The 25,198-nt window shown below is 43.3% G+C and overlaps 2 protein-coding genes across 2 annotated transcripts in view; one reads left to right on the forward strand and one right to left on the reverse strand.

Moving 5' to 3' along the window:
• The first annotated feature begins 14,270 nt into the window (after window positions 1-14,270).
• PDRG1 (p53 and DNA damage regulated 1) lies at window positions 14,271-23,320 on the forward strand. The gene is made up of 5 exons (XM_077111867.1): window positions 14,271-14,496; window positions 15,833-15,908; window positions 16,958-17,032; window positions 22,443-22,523; window positions 23,097-23,320. The coding sequence occupies exons 1-5, from the start codon at window positions 14,398-14,400 to the stop codon at window positions 23,177-23,179; spliced, it is 414 nt and encodes a 137-aa protein (XP_076967982.1). The 5' UTR covers window positions 14,271-14,397; the 3' UTR covers window positions 23,180-23,320.
• TTLL9 (tubulin tyrosine ligase like 9) overlaps window positions 20,940-25,198 on the reverse strand; it is a 72,269-nt gene continuing 68,010 nt past the window's right edge. Inside the window, exon 16 of the mRNA XM_077111834.1 lies at window positions 20,940-22,453. The gene's annotated coding sequence lies outside the window, so the exon portion shown is untranslated. The remainder of the gene's footprint in view (window positions 22,454-25,198) is intronic.

Genomic DNA, 25,198 nt, shown 5'->3' on the forward strand with positions numbered 1-25,198 from the left:
TGAACTAAAAAGTCTGGGAATAGATAGAGGTGATGGTAATTCATTAGTGGATTTCTAAGTAATAGTGCCATACTGAAGGTGAATATGATTGAAAGGGATTGTTTAGAGTTATGTACCTTACCAATTAGCACTGCAAATATAAATAAGTTCTTGCATGAACTACTTCAAAGGTATGACACTTGTATAAAGAGTTAATAATAAATGGGTATATGGAAAAATCTACTTATCAAATGCTAGGAATGGTCTAGGAATATGTCACTAGTACCACAACAATACTAGGGGTAATTAATTGGGAAGGGGGATAAGAGTTAAGGGAAGTTTGGGATTTTCTGTTTGGTGTGGGTGTGTCTATCTGTTATTTTTCTCTTTGGAGCAATGAAAATAGTCCAAAATTGAGGGTAATGATGATTGTACAACTAAGTGAGGATACTATAAAGCATTTATTGTTTATTTTGTATAGAATGTATGCTATATGAATGTATCTCAACAAAATCTGGAGATTCAAAAACAAATAAACAGAAAGAGTCAAGTGCTATGGAAAATGTGGAGAGAGCGATATAGTTGTTCAGTGTTGGTAGGGTAGCAGAATGGAGCAGCCCCTCCAGAGGGTAATGTACTGGATCCACAGGAAGCTAAGTATAGGGTTTCCATATGAGTAGGCAATCCCGTTACTGGAACTCTACTAGAAAGAACTGAAAGCAGGGACTCGAATAGACATTTGCACCCTGATGTTTATGGTAACATTATTCTTGATACCCAATGGATGGAGGTGTCTGAAGGGTACATTGACTGAGAAGCAGAAGGGCAAACTGTGATGCATACATATAATGGAATATTGTGCAACTACAGCAACTGTTAAAGAAGCTGAAACAGAGATCAGGCTTTAATTAGAGATTAGAACAAAACCAATCTGGTTAGGACTAAGGTAAATTCGAATAGAGGGTAAAGGAAGATATTTTCTGTATTTTAGAACTTGACATAATGTATGATACCAAAGGAAGAGAGGTTTATTTTGTCTGAAACCTAAATTTTCTGTAGTATACAATCTAACTTAACCTGTCTGGCCAGTTCAGTTAAACAACCTAATCACATGAAGCCTAGAATTGGGGATGAGGTCTTGCCATTCTGTATAGCTTAATGTAATACCCAGAAATATTCCAGAGTATGTTGGGAAGATAATTAAAATGTATTGGCAAAGTCCCTTGATGGACTAGAGAAAAAATATGAAACTATTAAACTTTACCACCAGGGAAACCCCTGATACTCTCTCAAACATTAGGGGCTCCCAAGTTAATAGGCTAAACCCTTGATCTTGAGACTTGCTCTCATGAAACTTATTTCTGTAATGAGGAAGCTAGGCCTACCTATAGTTATGCTTAAGAGTTACTTCCAGAGAAACTCTTTTGTTGCTCAGAAATGTCCAATCAAAGGCATCCATCCAGGGAAAGGTACCTTGGTTCAAGAAGGCTGATGAAGTTCAGGGTTTCTCTCTCAAGTGAGGAGGCACATGGTGAACAGTCAGGGCTTCTCTCTCAGCTGGAAGGGCACATGGCGAACACGGCATCATCTGCTAGCTTTCTCTCCTTGTTTCCTGTTTCATGAAGCTCCCCAGGAGGCGTTTTCCTTCTTCATCTCCAAAGGTCACCGGCTCATGGACTCTCTGCTTCATGGTGCTGCAGCATTCTCTGCTCTCTCTGAATCTCTCATTCTCCAAAATGTTACCTCTATTATAGGACTTCAGAAACTAATCAAGACCCACCCAAGTGGGTGGAGACACATCTCCCCTAATCCAGTTTAACAACCACTCTTGATTAGGTTACATCTCCAGGGAGATGATCTAATTACGTACAGCATTGAACAGGGATTATTCCATCTCTACGAAATGGGATTTTGATTAAGACATGGCTTTTCTAGGGTACATACATCCTTTCAAACCAGCACAGTAACCTACTCATTAGGAGAAAATATTTGGAACCACGTATCTGATAAGGGTTTAGTATTCGGAATATAAAGGAAATCCTTCAATTTAACAATAAAAAGACAACCCAATTAACAAAAAATGGGCAAAAGACTTGAACAGACATTTTTTTCAGAGGAAATACAAATGATTAAAGAGCACATGGAAAGATGCTCAACATCACTAGTTATTAGGGAAATGCAAATCAAAACCACAATGAGATACTGCTTCACACCTACTAGAATGGCCACTATTAAAGAAGAAAAACAACCACAAGGGCTAAAGAGGATGTGGAGAAATAGGAATATTCATTCACTGCTAGTGTGGATGTAAAATGGTACAGCTGCTATGGAAAACAGTTTGGCAGTTCCTCAGAAAGTTAAGTATAGAATTGCCATATGATCTGGCAATCCCGTTACAAGTTATATACCCAGAAAAACTGAAAGCAGAGACTCGAATAGACATTTGCATACCAATGTTCATAGTGGCATTTTTCACAATTGCCATGAGATGGAAGCAACCCAAGTGTCCATCAACTGATGAATGGATAAATAAAATGTACACACATATGATGGAATATTATGCAGCTGTAGGGAGAAATGAAGTTCCAATGCATGTGACAACATAGATGAATCTTGAGGACACAATGCTGAGTGAAATAAGTCAGACACAACAAATATTGTATGAGCTCATTGGCATGAACCAATTAATTGTAATAAGTAAACTAATAGAGTTAGAATCTAGAACATAAGTTACCAGGAGATAGAATGGAGGTAGAGAGTGGGGAGCTCATGCTGAATTTGTACAGAATTTCTATTTAGGTTGATTGTAAATGTTTGGAAATGGATGGTGATGATGGTAGCATGTTATTGTGAGTGAAATTCACAGCGCTAAATTATGTTTGTGACTGTGATTGAAATGAGAAGTTTTAGGTCATGTATGATACAACAAAGAAAGTTAAACAAGGGGCTGTATAACACAGTGAACCTTGTCGTGGATGATGCTGTGATTAACAGTACAAATGGAATGTTCTCTCATGAATTATAACAAATGTACATCACTATTACAAGGTGTTAATAATAGTTTAGTGCATGGTAAAATACACTTAATGTAAACTATAGACCATGGTTAACAGAATTTTAACATTCTTCATCAATTACAAAGGCAACACACCAATGAAAAATGTCAACAAGAGGAGGGAATATGGGAATGTTGTATTTTTTATGTAACTCTTATGTAATCCTACTGCTTCTCTAATTAAAAGTAAGCAACAATAAACAAACAACAACAACAAAAAAACAGTTTGCCAATATCTACTAAAATTGGACATACCCAGCAATTCAATTCCTAGGTATACACACAGTAGAAATGCATATATATATATGTGCATCCAAAAACACATACATGAATGTTCATGTGACATTATTTGTGATATTCCCAAACTGGAAACCATACACCTGTCCATCAGTGGTAGGATGGATTGTGTTGTAGTCAGAAAATGGAATATTATTGTGTATTGAAAGTAAACAATCTACAACTATACACCACCACAATTCAGATGAATCTAATGAACAAAACATTGCGTGCATTAAGTTAAAAAATGGGCAAAACTAATCTATGGTGTTATATGTCAGGATGGCGGTTACTCTTGGAGCAGTGGCTGGGCAGGGCTTGAGCGGGGTGCGGGTGGAGGCTGCCCATGTTCTTATCCCTGATCAGAGCGCAGGTTGTGAGTTTATTCAGTTTTTGAGTGTTCATGAGCCGTACACTTATGATCTGGAACTTTTCTGCTTGTGTGTTGTGTGTTTACATCAGTGAAAATACCTAAATATTTATAAAACAACATTTTGCATTTTGTAGGAAATCCCACATTTTTAGGGACATATAGCAAACACAGTAGAGAACGTTCCAACGAGGTCAGAATTAAGTGGGGTTGGCAGAAAAGGAGAAAATAATATTGAAAAGAGTGGGATCTTGCAGAGACTAAATCATGACCATGCTAGGAACCGACAGGTAGTGACGTCAGACAGCCGGGGGAGTTTTTGGAGAAATCGAGGCATCAGCCAAAGGCTGGCACCGTGAGGGTTCTTGACTCAGCCGCAGGAAAGAACCTGAGGGCTAGTCCGCATGTACAGTCTAAAACTCTGCATAGAAGTGGGTGGGCGCAGGCATTCTCCAATGAAGGAGAAGCCCTCTGAGGTCGGGATCCTTGCATTATAAGGACTTGGAGGGGCCTTTTCCCCTCTGGTCATACTAATAAGAGATTGATGAGCTGTATTTATTTATTTATTTAAAAAATTAACAACAAATGAACTAAAATATTAACATGTGATCATTCTGTTCTACATATATAATCAGTAATTCACAATATCATCACTTAGTTGCATATTCATCATTTTTAGGACATTTGCATCAAATCAGAAAAAGAAATAAAAAATAAATAAAAAGACAACAGAAAAAGAAATAAAATGAGAACAGAAAAAAAAGATTATACATACCATACCCCTTACCCCTCACTTTCATTGACCATTAGTATTTCAAACTAAATTTATTTTAACATTTGTTCCCCCTATTATTTATTTTTATTCTATATGTTCTACTCATCTGTTGACAAGGTAGATAAAAGGAGCATCAGACACAAGGTTTTCACAATCACACAGTCACACTGTGAAAGCTATACCATTATTCAATCATCATCAAGAAACATGGCTACTGGAACACAGCTCTACATTTTCAGGCAGTTCCCTCCCGCCTCTCCACTACATCTTGAACAACAAGGTGATATCTACTTAATGCGTAAGAATAACCTCCAGGATAACCTCTCGACTCTGTTTGGAATCTCTCAGCCATTGACACTTTGTCTCATTTCACTCTTCCCCCTTTTGGTCGAGAAGGTTTTCTCAATCCCTTGATGCTGAGTCTCATGATGAGCTGTATTTTTTATCATTCTTTTTGGACGACCTGAGTGAGGGCTAGGTGTGTGAAGGGTAGGTTTATGGACACCAAAAGGAGCTTCTTATTATAGGTCTTAGGGTGACTTCCCCTTCCCTTGTTCTCTATCTAATTTGCCTCAATAGGATTAATCCAACTTTGTACTTTAGTGCATAAAAAATTTAAAAATTAATTTAGAAAATAGATAGATGAATTATAGTGCTTATACACTATGGAAAATTTTGCAACTGTTAGAAAATAGAAGAGAAGTCTAAATACATAAACCAGAGATGCCCAAGAGAAAATTGGGCAAGAGAGAACAATGCATTTGCAGGCTATGACTTCCAACCCCCTTCCTATCCTGGGGCACACACAATAGTCCTCTGGGTTTGCAGCTAAATCTCTAAATCCATATCATAGTTTTAAGGACACACTCAAATTAGGACTCTGGGAGGAAGTGAGATAGGGAAGCGGGCTCTCAAAAAGGAGCTTTAGTTTTATCTGTAATGTCTTCATTTTTGGTAAGAATCTATTCATGGAATTTTAAATGAATGAATTTAGTATTAAGGGTGGTATTAGAGATGAGCTCAGGGAAGCCTGGAATGTCCTGGGATTGCATTCACTCTGGGGTCACTTACGATTTTTCAAGCCAAGCCATCGGGCCATCTGTTGCCTGGCGTCCCCATGTGGCGGCGTGACCTAGGGAGGTTCCATCCCCTTTCCGGGATTCAATGTCCTCCATCTGCCAAAGGGGAATCAGATTTCTGCCTTACCCAAGGATGTGGGAGGATGAAGTAAGGGCCATAAGGAGAATCGCATGAATGTAAGGGATTATTCTCTGGGTCAGGGGAAGAGAGGGAGTGGAGGCCTCCCCTCCACCTGACAAGCCCACAAGGGCACAAAGGAAGCAGAGGGAGGAGCGGGGGACCACCCAGGCGAGCAAAGAGCTCATCTGCTAGACAGGGGCATGTTGTCCGCAGCTGGGAAGCCCGGCCTGGACCACTCTCAGGCCAGAGCTGATGGAGCTGCCACCCAGGCTGCCCGGAGAATCTGGACATTGAGCTGGTTTCTCTTACTGCTATCAAACTCTGTGCAGCTGCAGCCCATCATCTCTCCAAGCCTCCATCATCAACCTCACCTGCTCCCCACCCCACTCCCATTCTACCAGTACAGCCAGCAGCTTTCACAAGGTGAATCAAATCATGTTTCGTGCTTGCTCGAAACCCCTCAATAGCTTCTCAACTGATGTGGGGACAAAATCCAACTCCCTTATCTTAGTGGACAAGACCCAGCCTTATCTGCCGCTACCCCCACCTCTCACTCACTGTAGCAAAAGGGTTAAGATCCTGGCCTTAGAAAGATTCTGCTTTGGTTAGAATCCTGACGCCACTCTTCACTTATTCATTCATTCAAAAATGTCTACTGAATGTCCACAGAGGGCCAGGCACTGATCTAGGTATTTAGGAGACATCAGTGAACAAAGGAAACAAAGATTCCAGCCATCTGGAGCTTCCTTTCTAGCAGAGGGAGTTTAACAATAAACATAATATGTGAGTATATTGCATCGTATATTGGAAGGTGACAAATGCTATGCAAAAAAAAGGGAAAAAAAATAGAGCAGTGGGAGGGGATCAGGAGTGTAGGAAAAGGTGGAGGTTGTGTTGGAAATAGGGCAGTCAGAGTGGGCTCATCGAGAAGGTGACATCTGAGCAGAGCCATGTAGCTATCACGGGAAAGCGCAGGAGAAGGAGTAGTCAGCGCAAAAGCTCTGGCAGAGCCACCCCTGGCTGTCAGGGAACAGCAAGGTGAGGAGATGGGAGAGAGGGGAGACCCTCCAAGAGGTTCCAGGGAGGGGCAGTTCAGGTCATACACAGCTTTTTGAGGAGTCTGACATTTTTCTAAGTGAGCCTTGGAGGGGGTCTTATCAGGAGGAGACAGAACAAGGAAGGGGAGGAAGTTGAGCAGGGCCGCAAGCTCAGGCGAGGGGCAAGCTTCAGCCTGGTTGGAAAAGGGAACTCTGGAGTGAAAGTTATGCCTCAGACCTATAGACACACATCTTGCCCCCACCTCAGCCTGGAAAGGGAGATGGGCTTTCATACTTCTGAAAAGCACCCACTCCACCACCACCACCAAAAGGCTCCAGTAGTCTAAAGGCAGTCCTCCCTAAAGAGAGGTGGAAGAGATGCAGGCTGGTCAATGAGACATACCAAAACAGGGCCACAGAAATGGTCAGAAGGAATCCAAGGGGGGTGAGTGGGAACCAGTCCCCAAACCCAAGGGCCCCGGCAGCCACATCCCTTTCAGCCCAGGTTTGGGGTGGCTAGGGATGGGAATTATGCTCCAGTGCCACCAAGTAGTCACTTCCTGTTTAGAAAAGACTTTAGGATCAGCCTCCCCAGAGCTCGAATCCCTCTGCAATGACGTGGCAGTCCAGCCTTGACGTACAGGCCTCCCATGGTGGGGAGCTAATTTCCCTTGAGTTGGCTCTGTTCATCTTTGGATACTTTGGATTTCAGAAAGTTCTGTCTCATGGTGAATCCACTCATTCATTTCATTAACATTCACCAAGTACCTACTACAGCCAGGCACTATTATAGGTTCTGAAAACACAGCAGTAAACAGACAGACAGGGTTCCTCCCTTGCAGAGCTCACAGCCGGGTAGGGAGATAAAGGAAAAAGAGATGATGTGTAAGTGTGGAGATAGAGGAAAACCAGAAAGCTGTAGGAGCCCAGAGGGGTTTCAACCCTTGGGAGGGAATGACACCAAGTTGAGAAGTGGGAGGTGTGTGGTAGTGATGCACCTGCAAAGGCCTGGGGGAAAGTTAATCCAGGCTGATAAGAAGCCTGGGCAAAAGCCCTGAGGATGGGAGCATTGCTTATCTAATCCTGTGACCGTCCTCTCTTTCCTGGATCGTTGCAGCAGCTTCCTATTGGGTCTCCCAGAGATAGGCAAGAAAGCTGGTGAGTGCATCACTAACCCCTCTCTTCGTGGTTGAGGGTCACTCCTGTGGTCATTAACTCCCATGGCGTTACCCACGTAGCCTGCATGTTTGCGCAGAGAGAAACAGGAAGCCACAGGTATTGTCTCCAGGTGACCTCCAGGGTCCTCCAGCCTATTCTACCTATGGGTATGTTCAATGCCACCTTCCTCTCTCTAACCTCATCTCTGACTCCTCTCCCCACTGCTCATTCTGTTCCACCTATATTGACTTCCTTGCTATTCTTTCAACTTGCCAAACAAAGACTCACCTTAGGACCTTTGCATTTGCTATTCCCTCCACTGGAACACTCTTTCCTCCAATATCCCCATGGCTCACCTCCTTACATTCTCCACATCTTTGCTCAAATGTCACCTTCTCAGAGAAGCCCTCTGTGACCACCTTATTTCAAAGTGATGCCCCTCCATCACTTCCTATCCACCTCGCCCTGCTTTATTTTTCTCCACAATACTTAAACTCACCTGACTTAAGATATATTTACTTGTTTATATGTTTAGTCTGTCCCTACACCGGACTGGAAACTTTTTGAGGATAGGGACAATGTCTGGTTATGTTCATGGCCGAATTTCCATCTTAGGGTCTAGGCAATCAAAAACACTTTTGAAATAAATGGTTCAGAAATATAAGTGATCTGCAAGAGTCCTCTCAGTGCTGTCTGTCTCAATGTCTTAGATATGATCCCCTCCCTAATCCTTCAAAGGCCCAGGGGTGCCCTCTAAGGGCCAGTCACAGCAAAGAAGCAGCCAGCATGGGAACCTCCCTCATTCCCTCCTTTAAGGCCATTTGGCAGGGGTCTGGGTCAACCTAATCTGGCCATCACTGGAGACCCAAGATGAAAGAGGCCCAGTCCTGTTTCCCAGCCTCCAGAGATGCCTGTTGAGCCCTGTCTCTCCTTTGGCAAATGTCCCCCTTCCTTTGCAGGGCCTCTGTCTGTGTTTCTGAACCAGAAGGTGTTTACACAAAACATCCTAGGTTTGGTTACAAATTCACCCTCAATGAGGAATCCTTAATGATCTCCCTCCCTTCCCATGCCAGGCGGCTGCAGGGAAAATAAGCTCTGCCTCTGGTGGTTGAAGGCCCGGCAGAGAGAGGAGAGAGACACTGCTGAGACTTCTGTGGCCACAGTTTGGGGGAGGGTTTTTTCCAGGGGGGCAGAGACTGCTGTAATAGGGAGCCAGAGTGATTCCAGACCCAACGAATTGTGGACGTGGTGTGTGACAAGGCACCACCTTTCTTCTGGCAGCCATAAAATAGGGCACCAATAATCCCATCCATACAAAGGTCACTGCAGGTTCAAGGTAAGGCAAGGAATGAGAACGGGGCCAAAAGGGGAGAATAAAAAGCTGGAATTAGGGAGGCAGAAGCTCAGAGCTGCAGTATCAGGATTGCTGTTGACTTTCCGATGTCCTCACCTCTGTCTTTGCCTCAGTGTTTTCAGCTGTGCAATGAGGGGGTTGGACAGGAAGACCTCTAGGGAACCTCTGGCTCTGATGGGCAGCACTTTCCATCAGCCTGCCTCCTCTGGCACGTTCTCCCAGATCCCACAGCCCTTACTGATTTCCTTTCTGGCACACAAAAACACTTCTTTCCCGAGCTGGTACTTCGTGTCTGGCTGCACATAGTTTTCCAGCTCCCGTGGGTCCAGGTCTGCTGCGTGGGCTTTAGGCCCAACTCAAGGGCTCAAGGAACACTGGCCAAACCGAATAGAAAATGATTTCTGCCTTCTTCCCATCTTGTGGATGGATGACAGGGGATTTTTTTATTCACCCCCATTTTGTAAATTGGAAACTGAAGATATCAGAGGTTAAAAAAATAAGCCACAGGAGTTCCGGGCCAAGATGGCGGCTTAGCAATGTGCGCGTTTTAGTTCGTCCTCCAGAACAACTACTAAATAACTAGAAACAGTGCAGAACAGCTCCTGGGGCCACATCAGTGACCAGACACACAGCATACCCCAGTCTGGACCAGCTGGACCGGCTGCGAGCCCCCCCAGAACCGTGAGTTCCCCAAGCCGTGGTGGCCGGCACCCCTCCCTCACAGGCTGCTTCCCAGAGGGAAAAGGAAAGAGACTTTACCAGCAGCAGGGGCTGAGCCCAACCAAACACGAATTGTGGCATTAATTAATAAATTCTGACTACTAATAATAGGCCCACAGCTCAGGTGAACCTGGTCAAAGCAGAGGTCGCTCATTTTTGCCCTGGTGCCAAGGGGGCAGGGCTGACCGAAAAAGAAAAAAAAAAAAGGAAACAGAGGTTTTTGTGGCTGTGTATCTACAAAAGCTTGACTGCCTTTGGATATAGCAGCAGGACTTCTCAGGCTGCAACTGCCCCAGCCATAGGCAGAAGTGAGCTCTTTTGGGGGCTTGTCTGGAGCCTGTGCCTTCCCCAGGGGAGGGGTGAAGCCCAACTCAGGTGGAATCCCTCCCTCAAGGAATTCAGACACCAGGGCTTGGTAATTTGAAGCCATTAAAACCAGACTCCAACCTCTCCTCTGTCTCCACCACGTCCCCAGCCAAAGTTAAAGGTACTGCATCATCTAATGGTGGTGGGACCTGCAGGCAGACAAGCATCACATACTGGGCAGGATAAGAAAAACAGAGCCCAGAGACTTCACAGAAAAGTCTTTCAACCTGCTGGGTCTCATCCTCAGGGAAAACCGATGCAGGTGACTCTTTCCTCCTGATAGGAGGCCAGTTTGGTCTGGGAAAATCCACTTGGGGTCTATAATACCTACAAAAACCCTCCTGGGGTAGGGGGGGAGGCACCATACAAGCAGGGCAAGAAACAAGAAAACAAGAACTGAAAAATTCTCCTCTTTTAAACAAAACCTAAGCTAGAGGTCCAGAAAAAGCTGAATTGAATGTCAAAGAACAGAGAGACAACAAATTCATCCAGCAAGAAAACCCTAGGTAAAAGAAGTGAAAGCAATCTCCAGAATAAACTAATTAAGGTAATTAAATGCTTAGATGCCAGCAAAAAATAACAAATCACACTAGGAAAATTGAAGATATGGCCCAGTCAAAGGAACAAACCAACAATTCAAAGGACATACAGGAGCTGACACAATTAATTCAGAATATACGAACAGACATGGAAAACCTCATCAAAAACCAAATCAATGAATTGAGGGAGGATATAAAGAAGGCAAGGAATGAACAAAAAGAAGAAATCAAAAGTCTGAAAAAACAAATCACAGAGCTTATGGGAATGAAAGGCACAGTAGAAGAGATGGAAAAAAAACAATGGAAACCTACAATGGTAGATTTCAAGAGGCAGAACATAGGATTAGTGAACTGGAGGATGGAACATCTGAAATCCGACAAGAAAAAGTAAATATAGGTAAAAAATGGAAAAATATGAGCAGGGACTCAGGGAATTGAAGGGCAATATGAAGCACACAAATATACGTGTTGTGGGTATCCCAGAAGGAGAAAAGAAGGGAAAAGGAGGAGAAAAACTAATGGAGGAAATTATCACTGAAAATTTCCCAACTCTTATGAAAGACTTAAAATTACAGATCCAAGAAGTGCAGCGTACCCCAAAGAGAATAGATCCAAATAGATGTACTCCAAGACACTTACAAATCAGAATGTCAGAGGTCAAAGAGAAAGAGAGAATCTTGAAAGCAGCAAGAGAAAAGCAATCCATCACATACAAGGGAAGCCCAATAAGACTATGCACAGATCTCTCAACAGAAACCATGGAGGTGAGAAGACAGTGGGATGATATATTTTAATTATTAAAAGAGAAAAACTGCCAACCAAGAATTCTATATTCAGAAAAATTGTCCTTCAAAAATGAGGGAGAAATTAAAACATTCTCAGACAAAAAGTCACTGAGAGAATTTGTGACCAAGAGACCAGCTCTGCAAGAAATACTAAAGGGAGCACTAGAGACAGATACGAAGACAGAAGAGAGAGGTGTGGAGAAGAGTGTGGTAAGAAAGACTATGAGTAAAGGTAAAAAGAAGGAAGATTAGATAGGACATATAAATCCAGAAGGCAAAATAGTAGAAGAAAGTACTACCTGTGCAGTAATAACACTAAATGTTAATGGATTAAACTCCCCAATCAAAAGACATAGACTGGCAGAACGGATTAAAAAACAGGACCCATCTATATGCTGTCTCTACTCAAAGGACACGAGGCCAAGGACACAAACAGACATTTACACACCAATGTTTATAGCAGCATTATTAACAATTACCAAGAGATGGAAACAGCCAAAATGTCCATCAACAGACAGGTGGCTAAACAAACTGTGGTATATACATACGATGGAATATTATGCAGCTGTAAGACAGAATAAAGTTATGAAGTATGTAACAACATGGATGCACCTTAAGGACATAATGCTGAGTGTGATTAGCCAGAAACAAAAGGACAAATACTGTATGGTCTCACTGATATGATCTGACATGATGAATAAACTTGGAGAATTTAATTGGTAACAGAGACCATCAGGAGATAGAAATAGGGTAAGATATTGGGTAATTGGAGCTGAAGGGATACAGATTGTGCAACAGGACTGAATGTAAAAACTCAGAAATGGACAGCACAATACTACCTAACTGTAATACAATTATGTTAAAACACTGAATGAAGCTGTATGTGAGAATGATAGAGAGAGGAGGGCTGGGAGCATAAATGAAATCACAAAGAAAGATAGATGATAAAGATTGAGATGGTATAATCTAGGAATGCCTAGAGTGTATAATGATAGTGACTAAATGTACAAATACTAAAAAATGTTTTTGCATGAGGAAGAACAAAGGAATGTCATTACTGCAGTGTGCTGAAAATAGATGGTAATTAATATTTTAAAATTTCAACTTATGTGTGAGACTAAAGCAAAAAATGTTTATTTGGTACAAAATTTATATTTTGACTAGTGCATTTCCTAATATAACTTATGTAGATAGCTTGGTTGAACAACATAAGTACATGGAACCTTGGGTAGGACATGAGATTTTGTTGGTTTGTCTATAGTGATGCCCTGATGAATCCCAGAGTGATTTGATCAGTGAGCGGGAAAGTATTTGCAAAGTCCCCTTTGGGGAATGGTGAGAACAGGGGAAAATTCAATCTCCTCAAGTTGAATTCTTGATATTCTCACAAGCAGTGTGGACAACCAAAGCTATCAGCTGAGCCCCCAGTCTTGGGGTTTGTTCATATGAAACTTAACCCCACAAAGGATAGGTCAAGCCTACTTAAAATTAGGCTTAAGAGTCACCCCCAAGAGAACCTCTTTTGTTGCTCAGATGTGGCCTCTCTCTCCAGCCAACACAACAAGCAAACTCACCACCCTCCCCCTGTCTACATGGGACATGACTCCCAGGGGTGTGGACCTTCCTGGCAACGTGAGACAGAAATCCTGGAATGAGCTGAGACTCAGCATCAAGGGATTGAGAAAAACCCTAGAATGAGCTGAGACCCAGCATCGAGGGATTGGTAAAACCCTCTCCACCAAAAGGGGGAAGAATGAAATGAGACAAAGTGTCAATGGCTGAGAGATTCCAAACAGAACAGAGAAGTTATCCTGGAGGTTGTTCTTCTGCATTAAGTAGATATCACCTTGTTATCCAAGAGGAAATGGAGAGGCTGGCGGGAACCACCTGAAAATGTAGAGCTGTGTTCCAGTAGCCATGTTTCTTGATGATGATTGTATAATGATATAGCTTTCCCAATGTGACTGTGTGATTGTGAAAACCTTGTGTCTGATATCTACCTTGTCGACAGATGAGTAGAACATATGGAATAAAAATAAATAATAAGGGGAACAAATGTTAAAATAAATTTGGTTTGAAATGCTAGTGATCAATGAAAGGGAGGGGTAAGGGGTATGGTATGTATAATTTTTTTTGTTTTTATTTTTCTGTTGTCTTTTTATTTCTTTTTCTGAATTGATGCAAATGTTCTAAGAAATGATCATGATGATGAATATGCAACTATGTGATGATATTGTTAATTACTGATTATATATGTAGAATGGAATGATCACACACACAAAAAAGCCACAATGCCACTCGGGGTTCCTTGGTGTTGCTCAAACAGGAGAAGAATGATTCACGTTTCTCTGAAGCCCTTATCATTGCCTGCCGTAGCATATAATTTTTGTCGGCGGCGTTTCCAAGGAGGATGAAGTTCCATGAGGGAAAGGGCTTCGTTTTGTTCACTGCTCACCCAGAATACCAGTATCTGCCACTAAAGGACGCACTTAAGAAATATCTGAAAAGAGAGAAACGGGGTCAACACCCAGCTGCGAAAGGCACTCAAGGAGCCTACGAGGCGAGCTCCAGCCCCGCCCCCACGTGATGCCCCGCCCCGCACTAGCAAGCGGGCCTACGCGCTGACGCGCGTGCGCAGAAGCGAGCCTGCGCAGGAGCCTGCGCACCGGCGACCCTCCTTTCATTGCGCCTGCGCGCTGGAAGGCCTGTCTGAGGGATCCTTAGGCCGCACATTCCGAACGGAGCCAGAAGGAGTTCACAGCTGCGTTGCTGCGGACCTGGAGATGGCGGGCGCCGTGCTGTCACCGGAGGCGGAGCGGGTGTTGCAGTACCTGGTCGAGGTGGAGGAGCTCGCCGAGGAAGTGATGGCGGACAAGCGGCAGGTGGGAGGCCCGTCCGTGGCGTTGGGACCTGGGGGAGATAATTGGGGCCTGGCGGCGAGCGCCGTATACAGAGCCGTGTGGGGCCGGCATCTAGCTCTACCACGGGTTCGCTGTGAGTTGACCTGGACTGGTGATCTAGGGTGCCCCACACCAGTCAAGGCCTTAAGGAGAGACGAGGAACAGAAGAGAGGCTTGAGTGGCCTTCTGACAAAGGGCCCTGTGGACCTGCTTAGGGAGTTCGTAAGCGGTGGGGGTAGGTCGCAACTGGATTTAGGTTTTAAAAGGAGCCCTCTGGCTGCAGTGAATATAGAATATATGGAATATAGAGGGGCAAAGGTGGAGGCAGGAAGAAGCGAGGGACCATTGCTATGGTCCAGGCAGAGGTGGGTTTGGACCAGAGTGCTGGTGATGGAGAGAAGTGAAAGGGTGGGAAATATAAATTGGAGATGGACTCAGTAGGACAGGATGGTGTTTACATATAGAGGTGAGTGAATGGGAGGCAGGGCCAAAATGACATGAGTCTCTCTCATCTCCCTTTAGAATGATTGGATGGTTGGCCATTATTTACTGAGAAGAGGAAGACTTGGGGAAGAGCCTGATAAATTAAATACTGTATCACCATGTGGATGATAATAGCAGAAGTTAAAGTTTATTAAGGGCCTACTATATATCAGGCACTGTACTAACTAACTCATTTAGTTCCTGGTTCAGTAACCTGTGAGGTTGGTACTTTCACATCTCCGTTTTTCAGAGAAGGAAACAGCACTGGTAGGGAACAGCAGGATTCAAATCCAGGTATTCTGGCTCCAGAGCCAGTGGTCACAAGCAGCCTTCTGTACTGCCTCCTCGCTTCTGTAGCAGCTCTTATGCTGTTACCGTCTCAGTGCCTCCACCCCTGTTGTCCAAGTCTGGCATTGTTGGATTTTTGCATGTTAGGTCAGAGTCAGCTATTAGAGCTTGTTCAAAAGTAGATTCTTGGACCTGCTTCATCCTAGTGTCTAGGAGACAGGTTTGTGCATGAGCATTTTAAACATGTTCCCCTAGTGATTCTGACATACAGTTTGAGAGCTGATGTTCCAGTGGATGGTACAAATTATCCATTTAGTCAGCAGACATTTCCCAGCAACTTCTCAGGGGAAGATATGTGCTTACAGTATTGTCTTTAAGAACCGGGAAGCTGAGTGGGAGAAGAAACATGTTCACACATCAGTATCACACAGGTTGTTGAAAGAAACCAAGGAATGACGTCTTACCATCTCTCTAGCCCCTGGTCTGTTGGGACGTGACAGGGTTGGAACAAGAGGTGGCTAAGTAGCCCCTTGCCCCTGCTTTTTAGATTGTGGACCTGGATACTAAAAGGAATCAGAACCGCGAAGCCCTGAGGGCCCTGCAGAAGGATCTTAGCGTCTCTGGTAAGTTGCAGTTTCCTCATTGTGGTCCTGGAGGTCAGTTCGGTTTTCCTTGTAAGGTCCTTGCCTTATCCATGATAGAGACCAGGCAGGAGGCCACAGACATATGATTCTTCAGCTTTATGGGGAATTAATACAGGCCGTGAGGATAGGGGAGAAAATGTTACAGGGTCTGACACAGACTGGAGCTCGGGATTTCAGCTGCTTTTCTTAGTGACAAGCTGTTGGCTCCTGACTCAGTGATGGCAGACACTCCCAGAAGTGCTGGGAACGTATTAAAATGATGTGGTTCCTGCCTTTGTGCACTAACACGTGAGTAAAACCACATAAAATACACAATAGACAATTGTGAGAAAGTAAAGAAAGGAATTGGACATGGGTTAGATGTTGAGAAAATCCGCAAGGGATTGAGGGTTAAAGAGATTGGGTTAGAGTGGCTGTGGTAGAATAAGCAAGGGGAAAGGGACATGAGATGAGAGACTAGACAGATGGGCGGAGGCCAGCTGTAACGAAGGGTGTTGGGGCCAAGGGAAGAAGTTTGAGTTTTGTTTAAAGTGCAGCAGAAAGTATAAAACCTTCTAGTTGTGCCTCATAAAAGTAAAGTCTAGAGTCCTGCAAGGCCTCACATAGTCCAGCCCCCAAGATCTAACATCATCTCTACACTCCCCCTCACTCATTGACTCCAACCATACTAGACTCCCTGCTGTTCCTGTTCCCTTTGCAGGTTCACTCTTCCCCCGTATGTGTGCAGGGCTCACACCCTCACTTCCTTTGGGTCTCTGGCCAGATATCACATAATCAGTGAGGCCTTCTCAGACCACACAGTATAAGTATCAAGTCCCTTCTCTACTCTGGCATTTCCTATACCTCTTACCCCGCTTCATTTTTTTCTACAGCACTTATAAGAGCCTTTTCTTTTTCCTTCACTATGACATAAGCTATTTGAGGACAAGAATGTTGTCAGGTTCTCCTGTTTTTAGCATGTAAAAAACATGGCAGGTAGTAGGTGCTCAAAAAATACTTGTTGAAGAAATGACCATTTGCCATTTCAGAAGATGTGATGGTTTGCTTCGGGAGTATGTTTATCAAGATGTCTCACCCTCAGACGAAAGAAATGATTGAGAAAGGTAAGATGTCCTGGGGATGGGTCAGGAACATAGCTGCCCTCCTGTCAGTCTTGGTTGTAGCCCAGAATTGAAGAGTCAGGCTCTGGGCAGCTTAATGGGAGGCAGCTGTGTTACAGGTTCAGCCTGATATAGGTTGCCTTTTTAAAAAACTTTTTAAACTTTTCATTTTGAAAAACTTTCAAACTTACAGGAAAATTACAAAATTAACATAAACCCCATACAGAGTACATCATACCACCACCCTCTTAGATTCCCAGATCTCCCTAACATTTTGTCAGATTTGCCATATCATTTTGTCAATTTGTCTACCAATCCATTTTCTGAACACTCAAGTGTAGATAGTATATATCATGCTCCTTGAATACTTAGTACTTCATATACATTTCCAAAGAACAAGAATATTCACTTATGCAACCACCTCAAATGCAGTTAACAAATTCAGTAAATGTAACATTGTTATAAAGCTTACAGTCTTTTTTTCATGTCTTTCATTTGTTCCAATACTGTCTTTTTGAGCCTCCTCCCCTCTCTGTTGGCTCCCATCTGGGATCACATATTGGATTTAATTGCCATTGTCTCTTTAGTTGATCCTTTTGTGTGTGTGTATGAACATATATATTACATAAAGTTTCCCATCTCAGCCACTCCCAAGCATACCATTCAGTGGGATTACTCATATTTATAATGTTGCAATACCCTCATCACTTTCTATTACTAAAACTTTCCATCTCCCCAAATAGATACCCTACATTAATTATACATTAACTCCCCTTTCCCCCTGCCCCTTGTAACTGTACACTAATTTCTGTCTCTGTTAGCTTGCATAATCTCCAGTATTTTCTTTGTTTAACATCCTAAATCTCTGACACTCTCATTTGATTAGATAACAACTTCAGTGGTTTACACAACTATGTTCCTATACCTCTCCATTCCCCCATCCTTATGTAGTTTTGCACAGATTGCATGTTTATGTATTATGAGCCTGTCTATCATTACATTTTATGCATTTGCCTCTTAGATTGTGTAGGAAATAGAAAGTGGAGTTACATAGCAGAAATACAGAAGTTTATATTTACCCATGCCCTTACCCTTACCAGAGGTCCCTATTTCTTCCTGCAGCTTCAGCTTTTGCCTGTTGTCCTTTCCTTTCAACCTGCAGAACTCTTCAGCATTCCCTTTTTTTATACAATTTTATTGAGATATATTCACATAGCATAAAAACCATCCAAAATACAGTCGTTGGTTCACAGAATCATCACATGGTTGTGCATATAGCCCCATGATCAAACTTAGAACATTATCATTACTCCAGAAAAGAAACTAAAAAAACCCCAAAAACCCTAATCCTCCCACACTCTTATCCCCAATTATTATTGTTTCTTAGTGTTGGTGTGGTACATTTGCTGCTGTTGATGAAAGAGTATTAAAATATTACTGTTGATTGTAGTCCATAGTTAGTAATAGGTACGTTCTTTAGCATCTCTTGTAGGACTAGCCTAGTAGTGACGAGCTCCCTCAGCTTTTGTTTACCTGGGAATGTCTTAATCTCCCTCATTTCAGAGAGTTTTGCCGGGTACAGAATTCTTGGTTGGCAGTTTTTGTTTTCAACACTTTAAATATATCATCCCACTGCCATCTTGCCCCCGTGGTTTCCAGTGAGCAATTAACATTTAATCTTACTGAGGCTCCCTTGTAGATGACATGTTGTTTCTCTTCTGCAGCTTTCAGAATTTTCTCTTTATCTTTGGCATTTGACAGTTGATTTATTAGAGAATACCTTGAGGCCAAAGTGTAGGGGCTGTCCTAGTCCTTTCTCTTTATGCATCTTGTCTTGTCTTAGGCATGTGTGTGTGGCCCTAGGACTTCCCCCTTTACGTGAATACAAATGTCCCCTTTTACCTAGAAACAGTCTTCTTATGGTCCTAGGCGCTGCACCATATGTCTTACAGCCAGCAGTCCCTTTACCAGGCAGCCAGCCACTTGACTGCTCTCCCAGAGTGTCATGTAGGAGAGCTCGGTGTGCTGTCTTCTACATGAAAGGCACATTCTAGACAGTGACTGTGTGATTAGTGTCCTGTTTCAGCCCCTTACGCCACCATCAGAGAAATTGGGCAGGACATACATACTCCCAGTATGTTCACAAGGTCACTCTGCTTCCTCTGGGACTGGGACCATGGCTGCTTGTTGGAAGTGAGGGCCAGCTCTGTGCTGGAGAGGGGTGGGGGCAGAGCCAGCCAGAGTGCCACATGATCCTACCACTTTTAGGTAAACTTTTTTCATGATTCAGTGCCTGCCCTATTACTACAGTCCTTTATCTGTTTTCTGGAACTTTGAGAAAGATGTTTCTGCCATTCTTGCTGGTTCTTGTTCAAAGCTTTTTTGGTGGGACAGAGCCCTAAAGCATCTCCTTCTACCATCTTGATAGTGATGGGGTCCTGATATGGGTTTTAACCCCTATTTTGCCACTGTGAGTTGTTTGTTCATCTCTAAAAGTCGGATATACCTCCGTAGCAGTTGTGAGGTTGAGACAACAGTATATGTGCCTAGCATAGTACTCGGATACCAGTGAGTAATGAATTGATAACAAACAACAGAAAAGTCAACAAATTGAGGCTTAAGAAAACAGGGTTCTATTTTTCTTATATAAGAAGTTGTCCAGACCAGATGGATCCCTGGTCCAGATAAGTCCTGAAACCTAGCCCAGCCTCTGCAGACCATCAGATAGTTCCATCTCCCTACCCCATATTAGTCATAGACCCTTCCAATATCGAAAATTTAGAATTGCCAAACAACCCTAAAGAGGTATAGAAAGATCAAAGGTAATAGTGGAATTATACACAGAAGATAGGACTTAACAAATGAATATAAATGCTGAATCATTAAATTGATATCTGTTTTAGTCACCAGTATATTAGAGCAGCTAGAAGTAAAATCATGAAATTGTAACCCATGTCAAACTCTGAAATATGTTCTACAACTAATTATGGTGCTGTGCTTTGAAATTTATAGCTTTTTTTGTATATATGTTATTGTTCACAAAAAAAAAAGAAGGAACAAAGTTGATTGTGATGATAAAAAAGATTTAAGCCCTCTAGCCTCCTATATTCTGGAGCAGCTAAAAGGAAAAATACGAAAGGATGGTATGGTAGCCCATGACAAACTCTGGGATCTATCCTATAACCACTTTTTGAAGAGTGCTTTGGAAACTATTGCTTTTTTATTTCTTTGCTTTGTATATATGTTATTCTATACAATTTAAAAAGTTATAAAAAAAAAAGAAGTTAGAATGAGCATCACCCAAATACTCCTACAGAGTGTGAGAACAATCAAAGGTGATGGTGGAGTTATACAGAGAAAGTTGGGTTTAATAAATGAGTGCTGAATCATTTTACTAATATTTCTTCTAGCTTCCAGTACCTTTGGGCAGCTAGAAATAAAAACCTAATATTGTGGAACTGTAACTCATACCAAATGGTGAAATCTGTTCTACAACTATTTGTTGTGATGTACTTTGAAATGTATTGCTTTTGGGTATATATGTTATTTAAAGAGGAGTATAACAGAGAAGATAGGATTTAACAAGTGAGTATGACTGCTGAATCAATATATTGACATTTCTGCTGGTCTCCAGTATCTTGGAGGTGCTAGAATGAAAAACCTAAAATTGTGGAACAGTAACCCATATCAAACTGTGAAATCTGTTCCATAACTACTTATTAAAATGTACATTGAAATTTATTGCTTTTTTTTTATATATTTCACAATTTAAAAAATGTTAAAAAATAAAATACAAAAAAATAATAAAAAATTTAAAAAAAGAAGTTGTCCAGAGTTGGGACAGTCTGGTGTGGATATAGTGCCCCATGGAGTCACTTTAACATATTCTCATGGCTATTCTGTAATACTCATGGCTATTCTGTTATTACAGGCCTCATGTCTTTGTGCCAGGTGAGGAAAGGCAGACGGCTCTCTCCACATGTGACCTTGCTCTCTAGAAAGGCATCCTTCCCAAAGACCTCTGCCATCATCACATTGACCAGTATAAGTCTTTGACCACCCAGAGTTGCAAGGGAGCCTGGGAAAGTGAATTTTTAGTTTTCATACCCTCTGCAGTAGAGATTGGGTTGAAAATGGAAGTTTAGGGAGAGAATTGCTAGGGTCTGCCACAGCCTGGGAATTCAACATACTCAAACTTCCACCACCATTATCTCTGAAGCTCTTTGAAGAAGCATCATAAAGGCCTAAGTTGGACTGCACATGAGTCCTTGACTGGCAAAAGGGCAAATTAGGCATATTTTCTCCTCCCTACCCTTGAAAATATGACCAAGAGGACCAGCAAGGTTGGCTCAGACTCTGAAGACAGGATTTATCCATGCCACTTGAAATAAAAATTCTAACAGAAGAAATGAGATGCTCCCAACTGTTCTGTTGAAAAATACATCATGGTTCTAAAATTAAGAGTTGCCTTTGCACTTAAGTGGTAGACTGGAGGCTGCTTGCTCCTGGTCAGGATCTGTTCTCTGCTCTGGTGGCCCACAGAGGCAGTCTTTTCGCCTTACCCAGAGGGCTTCTGGGGCACCATTAGAGTTGCTGGGATTGATGGAAGATGGATAACCTCATGAGAGGTGGGATCACTCATTTGCAGTGAAAAATAGACACACTCCCAGGTGGAAACCTTGGCTCGTGGGGGATTTTCCCCATCAGAAAGAATGTATGTCTGTGGGGAAGGGAGGCTGGTCAGATGTCACTCGTGAGCAGGTGAAACAAAGCAGGTGGGGTGGTTGGGTACTGAGTCCGTTGTATCATGAAGCTGTGATGGCTATCGTCAGGCCTCCCTCTGGTAATATGATTTGTCTTCAAGCACAGTCCATGATACTCAGGATAACTTTTTCACCATGGTTTATTGGTTAAGCTTGAGCATTGGGCTTGCCCTTGATTGTGTAGGTTACGTGTTGTCATAGTCATCCTTTTCTAAAAACCGGTCACCTAAATGGGTTTGTGAAACACCTAAGCCACCATTTCCTAACCATTTCTTAGGTTGGGCCAGGTCTGCAGGTATTTAACTTTGTTGTTACATATCACTGTGGAGAATACTCTGAAATCCTGATGTTGTCTTCCTCATTCAGTGATACCTCATGGTACTTTGCATAATAAAAAAAAGATCAGTGAACTGGGGGTCATGAGATTGGTGTGCTCAGCCTGTCCGGAGTTCACTGAGTAGTCTTGGGCAGGTCACATCCCTTCTCTAGCCCTTAGGCCCTCATTTGATCTCTGGGGGCTCCTTTTGCTTCCCAAATGCTCAGAGCCCTAGCTGTCAGGGTTGCTGGGAGAGGCTGGCATCCCTGATGCCCTTGGGTTAGTCTATCTGTGGTATAACTTCATCCTCTGCTTTTCTTCCTTCTTTTTTCAGATCAAGATAATCTGGATAAAGAAATCGAAAAACTCAGGAAACAACTTAAAGTGAAGGTCAACCGCCTTTTTGAGGCCCAAGGTATCAGCCTCGGGGGAGAACTATCAGCAGGACTTTGAAGGGCAGGGGCGGGAGGTCTCAGAGCTGGGCAGTGTTCTGGGCAGATGTGAGTGGCACTGAAGGTGGGGGCAGTGGGCAGTGGTTGTCTCTAGTCACCCAGAAATGGGAATGGGCAAGGAGGTTTGTGGGGTCTTATTCCTGCCACAGCTTCTTTTCCAGGGTATGGTGGGGAACAGATGCAATGTGCAGTCCAGAGTAGCTCTGACTGAGGGAACTCAGAAGCCTGAGTCAGGTGGTCAAAGTTGGTGCTGAATTTCTGAGTAAGCCCCAATATTCCACATTGGTCACAGGTCTGGCAAAAAATCTGGAAGTTTCTGGACAATAGAGTCATGACTTTGCAGGTTCTTAGAGTGGATATTGTCATATGTAATCCAGTGCTTTGCAGAATTTGAGGCCTATCCCTGTCAGACCTCAGGGCCAAGGGTTTGGCAGCATTAATGCAGTGTAAGCCCTTTCCTGGGCCTGACTCCAGAGCCAGCAGTAAGCTGGGTAACAGAAGGCCTGACCTGATGATGGATTGTTTTCTCTCCCTAGGCAAACCAGAGCTGAAGGGTTTTGAATTGAACCCTCTCAGCCAGGATGAGCTTAAAGCACTCAAGGTCATTTTGAAAGGATGAGGCTCAAGAACTGATATGGAGGCGGGCCTCAGACCAACATCGCCCCCACTCCCAGCCCCCCTACCCCCAGGATCGTGGAAGACCAGATCCTCCAGCTTTGTAGCATTAAAGGACAGGATCTGCCCTGTCAGGGAGACAGTCTTCTGGAGTCTGATCATGGCTGCTGTAAGAAGCGCTCTGTCTGTGACACGTGGCTGCTCTGTGAAGGCAGGAGGGGCCCCTCAGCCTGCCAGTGTCTACTGGGCCTGACCTTCAGGGCTGGGTGGACACAAGATCCATTGACCAGCTCTGGCAGTTGCCAGTGGGTGGGTTGCGGCAGGCTTGTGGGGGTGTGCAAATGACTGCAGCAGGCACTTCTCAACAATTGCCTGTTGTCCAGATGGACCCCAGGAAGGCAGGGGGAAGAGCAAGAGCTTGATTCCAGCATTCCTCTCACAAAGGGAGAGACATATTTTCAAGCAGTGTGAGAAAAGAATTGGAATAAAGCAGGAAGGCTCAAGGTGGTTTCTGAATGAAGGGCAGACATCTTGGTGCTTTGCAGTTCTCCACAGCCACCTATGGGCAGACATAACACATTTCTCTCCTACTGCTTCCCTTTTACCCTTTTTCTCTTACTTGCTCCCAGGACTGAGCTGAGAGGAAGTGCTGCTTATCAGCCCCCTCTGGCTGCTGTTTAGTCAGGAAGGCCTTATAGAGTACCGTACAAGGTGGGTGGGTGGGGATGCTAAATCTCTGCACATGTCTAAGGATGCCCTCCCCTGCCTCTGAGAGCAGGGCCTGGCCCGCACTGCTCAGAGTTCTCTGCCTTATGTGCATGTGCTGTGAGGGCAAGATGGTCTTGCCTATTCATTGAAGGCTCAAAAATATTTCCTGATGAATGAATAGCAGGTTTTCCCAGTCTTTCCCTCATTCAATCCTTAATTGAGCTCTAACACCCCAGTTAGCCACACACTGTTTTAGGATACCACTGTGAAGTGGAGCTGGCTCTTGCCTTGGTGACAGGATTTCTGTCAAGAAACACAAACTCAGATATGTACAGAAAGACCTGGGCAGTTGACAACTGGGTAGAGTGGACAGAGCAGGTGAGACAACACAAAGCAGTGGGGTCTGTGGCAAGATGCAGAGGGCACACCTCCCCTTTCCCCTTGCAGGCTTGTATGGCCAGATATTAATGTTTTTTCGAGAAGAGCTAGAAATTTGGATTTTAAGGTGAATCTCCTGACTTTTAAATATTGCCAACTAATTCAGAAAAATTTTGAAAATACCTTATTACATAAGCCAGGTTCAGTTCACACCTACAGTTTTGCATCCTCTTGAGTTTTCTTGTAGAAAGTACTGTGTTCTCCCCACTATAGCCCTAAATATTAGGGACGTGGAATCGGAAAACAAGCCTAAATGGCCATCTACAGGGGACTAGTTAAAGGAATCATTAACTCCAGATAGTAGAATAGCATGTAGCTATAATCAAGAAAAAGCATGCTCTTTGAGCACTAATTTGGAATAAGCTGCAAGATATATTAAGTGAGAAAAGCAAGGGGCAGAACAGGTGTCTAATAGCTATCATTTGTGTGTAAACTAATTACATGGGACAAAAACTGCAGGGCTGGGGCATAAGAATGGAAAGGAAAGACACATCACTATATATTTTGTATATATTGCATATTTTAAGTAAAGATTTTTAAAAGGAGTTGTGGAATTCAATTTGTTATGTGCTGTCTGGTATGAGTGCCTGGCTCACAATTGCTCAATGAATATTGCCCCTTCCTATCTAGCAGGGTGGATGCTAGGCTGAAGATGTACCAATCAGATTCTTTGTCCTAGGAATTTGGAACCTGGATCCTGTGCCAGGGGCTGTCTGGCTTTGCCTGAGTTTTGGGAATGGAGGGAAGACCCTTGTCTCAAGGCAGGAGGTCCAGAATAGCCTGGCTTTGGCCTTCCCAAGGTTGGCTGGTTCCCTTTTTGGATTTACCAAGACCCTCAGTGTTTTCCTTACTCAGATCTTTCATTTGGGCTTAGCCT

The sequence above is a fragment of the Tamandua tetradactyla genome, chromosome 1 (genome assembly GCF_023851605.1).
Source record: "Tamandua tetradactyla isolate mTamTet1 chromosome 1, mTamTet1.pri, whole genome shotgun sequence".
Classification (NCBI taxonomy): domain Eukaryota; kingdom Metazoa; phylum Chordata; class Mammalia; order Pilosa; family Myrmecophagidae; genus Tamandua; species Tamandua tetradactyla.